This window comes from Mobula hypostoma, chromosome 21 (assembly GCF_963921235.1).
Source record: "Mobula hypostoma chromosome 21, sMobHyp1.1, whole genome shotgun sequence".
Taxonomy (NCBI): domain Eukaryota; kingdom Metazoa; phylum Chordata; class Chondrichthyes; order Myliobatiformes; family Myliobatidae; genus Mobula; species Mobula hypostoma.
Genome location: NC_086117.1, coordinates 48,746,418 through 48,756,218, shown reverse-complemented (window position 1 = coordinate 48,756,218; position 9,801 = coordinate 48,746,418). Strand labels below are relative to the sequence as shown.

The 9,801-nt window shown below is 47.4% G+C and overlaps 1 protein-coding gene across 1 annotated transcript in view; it reads left to right on the top strand.

Moving 5' to 3' along the window:
* Positions 1 to 3,101: 3,101 nt before the first annotated feature.
* Positions 3,102 to 9,801, top strand: part of LOC134359716 (uncharacterized) — a 205,621-nt gene continuing 198,921 nt past the window's right edge. Inside the window, exon 1 of the mRNA XM_063073234.1 lies at positions 3,102 to 3,378. Within this exon, the coding sequence (XP_062929304.1) occupies positions 3,264 to 3,378 (115 nt within the window). The 5' untranslated portion in view covers positions 3,102 to 3,263. The remainder of the gene's footprint in view (positions 3,379 to 9,801) is intronic.

Genomic DNA, 9,801 nt, shown 5'->3' with positions numbered 1-9,801 from the left:
AGTCAACCCCTCACAGTAACACCCTGACTGACCCCCACGGATCACTGGAACTCCATTCCCACATCCACCTTGCCAAACCGGTAGGGATTTATATAAACACGAGAAATTCTGCAGATGCTGGAAATCCAAAGCAATGCACACAAATGCTGGAGGCGCTGAGCAGATCAGGCAGTATCTAGAGCATAAACTGCTGACATTTCGGGGTGAGACCCTTCTTCAGGATTGGAAAGGAAGGGGGAAGATGCCAGAATAAAAAGGCGGGGGAGGGGAAGGAGGATAGTTAGAAGGTGTGAGGTGAAACCGGGTGGATGGGAAAGGAAAAGGACTGGAGAGAAAGGAGACGGAATAGAAGGTGTTGCTCCTTCACCCTGAGGGCGGCCTCATCTCTGCACAGGGAGAAGCCATGGACCAACACGTCGGAACGGGAATGGGAATGGGAATTAAAATGTTTGGCCTGAGGGAAGTTCCGCTCCTGGCCAATGGAGCGGAGGTGCCCGACAAACCGGTCCCCCAGATTCACGATGGGTCTCATCAACGTTAAGGAGGCCGCACCGGGAGCACCTGCCCATTCACCTCCTCTCTCACCTGCGTTCAGGGCTTCCTGGCGAGGCAGCACTTCACCTACGAGTCTGTCTCGGGGTCGTCTATTGTGTCCGGTGCTCCCGATGCGGCCTGCTCAGGGAGTTTGCACATCCCGTGAGAATTCTGTGTGATTCCAAGTGATCTCTTCTCATCCGTCTGAAGGACTGGTGTGTAATCCCTCCAGGTCGAATAGCTGCCCCGTCCCGTCCTGCCCTGCCCCAGGCCTCAGTGTGGTGAACTCTCAATAGACTTACCCTAGTGAACGTCCCTGGCTCGGAGATCCACTGGTTGCAGGCCCTCGCAGCATAACGAGCCACGTTGCCCAGTTACACTCATCTGATCAACTGGCCTACGAACCTTTGAAAGGAAACCGGGCGGGCACGGGGAGAACAGGCGGAATTGAATGGGTCACTGGCGCTGTAAGAGCATTACGCTACCTTTGCCGATGTGTGCACGATATTCAAGTATAATGTAGCTAGTTCCATACTTGAAAATGTAAACACGAGGAATTCTGCAGATGCTGGAAATTCAAGCAACACACATCAAAGTTGCTGGTGAACGCAGCAGGCCAGGCAGCATCTCTAGGAAGAGGTACAGTCGACGTTTCGGGCCGAGACCCTTCGTCAGGACTAACTGAAGGAAGAGCTAGTAAGAGATTTGAAAGTGGGAGGGGGAGGGGGAGATCCAAAATGATAGGAGAAGACAGGAGGAGGAGGGAAGGAGCCAAGAGCTGGACAGGTGATTGTCAAAAGGGATATGAGAGGATCACGGGACAGGAGGCCCAGGGAGAAGGAAAAGGGGAGGGGGGAACCCAGAGGATGGGCAAGGGGTATAGTGAGAGGGACAGAAGTAGAAAAAGGAGAGAGAGAGAAAGAATGTGTGTATATAAATAAATAACAGATGGGGTATGAGGGGAAGGTGGGGTATTAGCGGAAGTCTGAGAAGTCAAAGTTCATGCCATCAGGTTGGAGGCTACCCAGACAGAATATAAGGTGTTGTTCCTCCAACCTGAGTGTGGCTTCATCTTTACAGTAGAGGAGGCCGTGGATAGACATGTCAGAATGGGAATGGGATGTGGAATTAAAATGTGTGGCCACTGAGAGATCCTGCTTTCTCTGGCAGACAGAGCGTAGGTGTTCAGCAAAACGATCTCCCAGTCTGCGTCGGGTCTCGCCAAAATATAGAAGGCCACATCGGGAGCACCGGACGCAGTATATCACCCCAGTCGACTCACAGGTGAAGTGTCGCCTCACCTGGAAGGACTGTCTGGGGCCCTGAATGGTGGTAAGGAAGGAAGTGTAAGGGCATGTGTAGCACTTTTTCCACTTACAAGGATAAGTGCCAGGAGGGAGATCAGTGGGGAGGGATGGGGGGGGGGGGACGAATGATCAGTGAGGAGGGATAATTTATGACATCGCGGAAGGCCATTTCGGTCCATGAGGTCGATGCCAGCTCATGAAATAATCTCATTCCCCATTAATTACCCCGTAACCTATCTCCCCACCCCCAATCAATTCACCCAAACTCCAGGGGTAATTGAAAGTGGCCAATGCACCCACCGACCCGCGAACCTCGTTAGGGGTTGTGGTCACCCCGGGGAGATCTCACACAGTCGCAGGGAAAGCGTGCAAACTCCACATAGACAATCTCTGGAGGTCATGGCTGAGGGGGTCTGCCATTGTGAATCGGCCGTTCCACTGACAGTGACTTCTAGTCCCGAAACCACCAGCTGCGCCCTCCAGAAGTTGTCCATATCCGAAGTCCAGACCAGCTTCCATAACTGTAAAAGATCAGTCACAAATTAACAAACGCCGCCGGCAATGGAAATATGAAATAAAAACAGAAAGTGCCGGGGTGACTCGGCGCGTCAAGTTCTCGAAGGAGGGTCAGAATTAAGTTTTCCATTCAAATGATAACTCTTGTTTCGCTCTGCACTACAACTTTTTCTCCCAGTGTGGAAGCAAGGACAGGTGTCGCAAGGGTCGGAAAGTGGCCACGTCCTGACCGGGAGCAACACACTATGCTGGAGGAACTCTGCGGGACTAGATGAGGGGTCTTGACCCGAAACGTTGACTGACTATAGGTGCTGCCTGGCCTGCTGAGTTCCTCCAGCATTTTGTGTGTTGCTCCAGGTTTCCAGCATCTGCCGTCTCTCATAAGTCTGAACCCGGGCTAGGATTCGACCCTGAGTGTTTCAGAATTAAATGCGTTGTGCATTACAGATTTTTGCAGTCTTTCCCACCCGTTTGACGCGTGGCTTTGGTGATTTCATGGCACCACAGTCCGTCACCTTTGCCGCGGACGGTTTGTACTTGATACGATGAGGCCAGCACTTTTACGGGACACTGCCGTTGTTGGATCGGTTGAACCTGCCCTGTAGACGGAGAGCGGAGATGAAGGTGTTTCCCAGCACCCCCAACCACGCTCCGCGGGTTATGCGCAAGTGCTGGTTGGCTGCAGATTCCACCCTGCGGGTCTGTGCTGGCGGAGGCTGCCAGAGCGCAGACCTGCCCCGGGATGCTGGCAGCATCTTCCTCGATGTCTGTGCGCTCATCTTGGTGTATCCGCAGCATGGAACTGTTAACCGGCAGCAGATTTCCGTGATCTCTTGTTTTTTTTAAAAAAAGTATTTGTTTTATTTCATTATCTGCTTGCCCCGAATCTCCTGGCAGACAGCAGTTATGGGCTGGGGGTGCCTTTCGCTGGCCATCACTCTGTCAGTCTCCCTGTGCATGTCCTTCCGTGAACTCGGCAGCGGAGGCGACACAGAACCAGGCTCGGGGGAATCCTTCATTGGTAAGCAAGTGTCATTCCTCTTAACAACCCGCCGGACATTAAAAAATCCACGGGTATATAACAGCTCTGGTGTAACTTTGAGTTGAGTTGAGTTTGGTTGTTAAAACGGGGTGGATTAAAAACTGTAACACTGCTGATGGTTACATTTTTATTTGTGTTGGACTGCCCTGTCGATTGCATTTCTGCCTTGAAGTAATGCTGCGTGGTCTGCATTTTATTTCCTGTGGTTGTGCGATCATTTGGTTCTGTGAGCTGGGGAAACCCGACTCTCCGCTGTATTGGAAGCAGCCGCGAGGTAGCGCTGCCCGCCCGCTCTGCGTGTTCGCCGGCGCGTCTAGATTTGCCAACATCCACCGATTCACGTTACTGATGCGCTGTTGTGGGGGAAACCCCTGTTTTGTACGTCCTGTACTGCTGCCGGCTTCCAAACTACCTCCTGCCCATTCTGGGCTCCTGAACTGGCGCAGGGTGACCTGCCATCGGCTGTTTACACTTTTCCGTAGTTGCTGCCTGAAGTTCCTCCAGCATCTTGTGTGTGTTACTTTGATTTCCAGCACCCGCTCTTGCTCGGAGTGGCCTGTACCGGCTAACTACCGGTAACACTGATTACGGTTCAATGGTTACATGAAGCTAATTAGGCCACAGATACACCGTGATTCAGATTTTCATCTACTTCTCCAATTCAATAAAATGACACTTCAGGTCCGAGGCTGAATCTGGGGTTAGGTTTGGGATCTGATGTGATTGATTACTGAGGGGTTACCCTGACCTCTCCGCTGGGGACAAGCTGGCGTGCAGTTTTCACAAGAGCACTTGTATTTTCTGCTTTGTTCCTGTTTTACTGAACTTGAGGAAATCCCGTGGTCAAAAAGGTCGCACCGAGGTGAGAATTTGGAGGATACTTTCACAGATTAACTTTTGTTTTCAGCCGTTGGCTAAATCTTAAAGGGGAAAATTTAAAAACGAAGACACTACATTGGTCATCCATCCCCATGTAATTATCGAATGATCATTTGGGGATGGAAGGTGTTGGGGGGTGGGTAAGGGTGGGAGAAGGGGGAGGGGAAGGGGTGGTATTGAGGGATCGACGGCGAGGTGAGGGAGGAAGTGGTCAGGAAAGGAGGTGGGAAAGAGGGAGGTAGGGATGGTGGGGGGAGGTGTTGAGGGGTTGATGGGGAGGTGAGCTGGTAGGATGATGGTGGGGGAGTTGGAGAGAGGAGGGTGGGGTGGTTGTTTGAGAGAGAAGGTGGTGAAAGAGGGCAGTTGGGGGTGTCGTGGGGGAGGTATTGAGGGGTTGGTGGAGAGGGGAGAGACAAGGGACAGGGTGACCAGGACTGGTGAACAGTCTATCGGTTCCTTGCTGATAAACACAGGTTCATCGCCAGTAAGGGGTCCTTTTGTTCTTGTCCATGTTGAGGAGAGTTATCAGTGCCAGCAGGGTCTGTCTGCAGAGGGGGCAGGAGCAGAGTGGGACATATATATGATGGACAGTAGAGACCAGCCACCCAGGACTGAGATGAGAGGAAATGCCTTTATTCTGAGGGAAGTGAGTCTTTGGTACTCTGTACAAACCCAGACAGAACACTATCTGAATGGACTAGTTGGGTTTGGAGTTTTTACATCCTTGGGTTCAGGGTGGATGAAGAGGTTCACACATGATGAGGTTTATGTTAAAGAAGTGCCAGTTCAGTTTATAAATAAACCCCGTTCCACATTTGCACAGATGGGTGTCAGGTGTGCTGGAGCCCCGACTGAAGGGGTGACGTTCTGATTGGGAATCAGGGCTTTGAGCAGAAAGCATACTGCTGGAAGAGCTCAGAGTGTCAAACGCACCTCTAAGAGAGAAGGAATTGTTGGCTTTTCAGGTTGTGATCCTGCGTCATAAGGAGGGAAGTCTTCACTTAAAATGTCTACAGTTCCTTCCTCCCCTCACAGATGCTGCCGGCCCTACTGAGTTTCTCCAACAGGATACATCTTTCTTCAGATTCCAGCATCTGCAGCTTCTTGTGTCAACGAGTTGTTGGGCTTGGTTCAACTTCACTGGGTGATAGTTGTCTTAAGTGTTAATTTTATGCTGAATGAACCATCAGTTGTGTTGTGGTGGGGGGGGGGGGGAAACAACACTGTCATGGTCCGGTCCGTGATGTTCACATTCCGGTTCATGGTCCGGTCCATGTTCCTTATTCCAGGTTTTCCAGTTTTTACAGTTTCCAGGGAAAATTGGAAAACCTGGAATAAGGAATATTGGACCAGACCTTGAACCGGAATGCGGACTTCACAGACTGGACCATGACAAACACCTTATATTCCATTTGGGTAGCCTCCAACCTGATGGCATGAACATTAATTTCTCAAAACATCTGATAATTGCCTCCCTCCCTCTCCTTCACCATTCCTCTCCTATCAGGTTCCCCCTTCTCCAGCCCATTATCTTTTTCTCCAGTCTGCTTCTCAGCTCCTTACTTCACCCCTCCACCTCTCCCGGTTTCACCTACCACCTTGTACTTCTTCCTCTCCCTACACCTTCCCACTCGGACTCTTCATCTCTTTCCTCCAGTCCTGATGAAGGGTCTCAGCCTGAAACATCGACTGTTTACTCTTTTCCATAGACACTGCTGAGTTCCTCCAGCCCAGTATTTTGTGAGATTGAGAATCAAAACTGAAGATGCTAGAAATCTGAAATGTGAACATGAAAAACAGTAGGTCAGGCAGCATCTGAGGAGAGATTTAGTGTGACCTTTTGTCGGAACTAGGAATGAGGAAAAAAGTTTAAATGTTGGTCTTTAAATAAACTTGCTAATTTTCTTTGCCATTTCAGACAAAAGATCTTTAACCCAAAACTTTAACTCTGTTTCTCTCAGTGCATAACCTGACTTACTGCGTGTTTCCAGTATTTTCTCGTTTTACTTCAGTTTTTCTTTCATTATAAGATATTCAGGAATGTGTTTGAAAGTAGAGCTGACTTTGCTGAATGGAGCCAAGACTCTGTGGTTTGCATTGGTCACATTTTTAATACATTTACATTTAAATGTACGTGTGTACAGAAAAAAATGGAGAAGATGAGCCACTTAAATCTGCTTTGGTATCTTATCTGTGTTATTCCCAGTGTCCCACAGAAGACATTTTTATTTCTTGTAACTTCTGGACATCTGTCCTGTGTGTCATTGATAGTGGTAATATTTGGATCAGTGTACTCCAGCTCGATCTGTATCTGGTCTTGGTGCATTGATCAAGGCATCCTCATCAGGACTGTCAGCACACCTTGTTAGATTAGATTAGATTATGTGGACAATCAGTCCTCGTTTATTGTCATTTAGAAATGCATACATTAAGAAATGATACAATATTCCTCCAGTATGATATCACAGAAACACAGGACAGACCAAGACTAAAACTGACAAAAACCACATAATTGTAACATATAGTTACAACAGTGCAAAGCAATACCGTAATTTGATAAAGAGCAGACATGGGCACGGTAAAAAAAAAGTCTCAAAGTCCCGATAGCCTATCATCTCACACAGACGGTAGAAGGGAGAAACTCTCCCTGCCATGAACCTCCAGCGCCGCAAACTTGCCGATGCAGCACCCTGGAAGCAGCCGACCACAGCTGACTCTGAGTCCGTCCGAAAACTTCGAACCTCTGACCAGCCCTCCGACACCGAGCGCCGAGCACCATCTCTGTCCAGCAGATGTGCTTGTCAAGGATTAGTTCTGAGTTAAATGACCAGATTATTGGGAAAACTAGATGCTTGTTCTCTGTAATGTCCATGCTAGACCTTGAGAAATTACAGATTTCAGATGCTGATTCCACCATTTATATTGAAGGACAAGGTGTGTGGAGTGTGCTGGGGGGTGATGTAGGGGAGCTATTAATCCCATGTTATGCACTGTTTTCTTTCTATAACAATGATCCATTTAGAGATCCACCAATTTAGCAATCTAGAATCTGATTGCATTGGTGGGATGTGAATTGTGAACACAAGTGCCCTCTGTGTATTCCTTTCAGAAAGTGAAATGTTGTCTCGTGTGCCTGCATAGGCAAGCAGCTAACAGTCTTGATCTAACCAACAGTGATCATTTGCCACTTGTTTCCAATTCATCACCTGCAACCTATTTAAACCCAGCTCTCATCCACAGTCTTTGTTCACCCATTGAGCCAGTTAGCCTCAACCAGTTGCTCCTAGCCTTCAGTTACTTTGTTGCTTGGTCTTATTAAGCACCCATTCTGTCTAATCTGTGGCTCTTCATGGATCATCATTTTGCAATTTATTATTAAAGTGATAGTTCACTGCTAAATCGTCTCCACTGCTCTGTGTTTGGGTCAAGCCTCTTCTACCTTTCCTTACAATGTGGTTCTCATTGACTGGATGCAAACCATCCAGTTCTCATGAGGCCTAAGCTGGAAGAAAGTTTGCTCTTTGGGTGTGTGGCAGCTTCCTTTTGATCTTTTGCTGATTGTTCTGGGAATCTGCTGTAGTAGTTCTCCACATCTGTTTCTGCACTGATGTTTTGAGATTAATCTCCCACATAATTTGGAAGGAACGTATTTTTCATATAATGTATTCATTAACCCACAGACTGTTAGTAAATTCACAGAATCAACCATTAGCCTTGCTAGTGAGCTGCTGTGGTTACTAACTCAACTTCGTTGTATTTCTGAGGCAAACAATAACATAATAGAAATAAAATCTGTTTGTTTCTGACCTGGTTCTAAACTTGAATCATCACTTTCTTCAGCATAGCTACTATTGACGTCTAAAAAGTCGTAATATTTAGAACCTATACAACCCAGCTTCATTTCATTGAAGATGTTACTTTTTGAACATAGTTACCACTCTTTTTGTTTTTTATTCCTTGCATAAGGGTCCAGCGAGATGAGAATTTTAAAACCAATGTATTTTATGTGATAGAAGAGAGTAGTAACATATTTAATAGTAACATTTAGAAAGAATATGAGGAGATAAGTGCAAGTCCAAGGCATTTTGAGCAGTTCCTTCAAGGAGTAGGTATGCTGAACTATTATATTTCTGGCACGCCTCACCTTTTGAAGAAATGTGTCCATCCCTGTCAAGAAATGGCCACATTCACTGTCCCGGGAAATTTTCTGAAAATACCCATCCTTGGGTGATGCTTTGTGGGGTGAGCAAAGAAATTATCATACAGAAACGAGCTCTGCACATCTGCAGTAAAACAGCATCTTGTGTCAATAGATCCCTCAGAAGTCGCCATGCAAGTTGATAGGGTGGTAAGACGTCATACGGTGTGTTGGCCTCCATTAGTCGGGGAGGTTGAGTACAAGAGCCACAAGGTAATGCCTCAGCTCTATAAAACTCTGCTTAGACCACACTTGGACGATTGTCTTCAGTTCTGGTTGCCTCATTATACGAAGGAAGTGGTTTGTTCATTGGTTGGTGCGTGGAATGCACTGAGGAGGATATAATAGGGTCTTTTAACAGACTCTTAGATGGGTATATGGAACTTAGAGAAATAGAGGGTCATGTGGTAGGGAAATTCTAGGCATCTTCAAGAGTAGGTTACATGGTGGGCACAACATTGTGGGCCGAAAGGCCTGTAATGTGCTGTAGATTTCTATGTTTCTATGTATTTGGCCTAATGCCTATTGGCTTTTATTTTGGAGTACTGCTCACCATTACCCTTGCACTTCGTTTGTCCGCCTGCACTGCACTTCCTACATAATAGCAGCACTCGTGGTTCACAAATAATATCTTTATACAATTTCAAATACAATATTACAAAGCAGTTTGCTAAATGTAAGCAAATAACTACACTACAGTACATTCTATTTCTTTTCCTCAATGAACTGTGTGGAACGATCTGTTTTGATGGGAGGCAAAGAAAACTTCTCACTGTATCTCAACCCCTGTCGCAATAATATATCAATTCCATTTCACTTATGCTATACCACTCTATTCCATGATAATCTAAAGAAATCTCTCAGACCAGTTGAGCATGGGTACTGTTACACGGTGGAAATTAATATTTTGAAGTGATCACAGCGAGCTCAGCATCTGGCTGGCAGTGAGCTTCTGCCTATCTCCCGGCCGTGGGCCGGGGCAGTGGTGAGAGTGGGCAGCCCCATTATCATCAGATGTTTTTGACGCGTTGTTTAGCCTCGGACGAGGTAAGGGAGGGACATGGCTGCCAAGTAGGAGCCAGTCATTTCAAAGCATGGTGTGCAGAGATGTTTTCTCTGAGGGTAGTGAGTCTCTGCCCTGGAGATTGGGGAGGCCTGGATCATCATATATATTTAAGGCGGAGGTAAATAAATGTTTGAAAGATCAGGTGTGGAGGAGCCTGTGGAACAGGCACAGAGGGGAAGTTCAGGCCAGTCTAGATCAGCCACCACTTCCCATCCTCTGACACTATCACCTATCCTCCCTCTCTCATCTGCCTATCAGC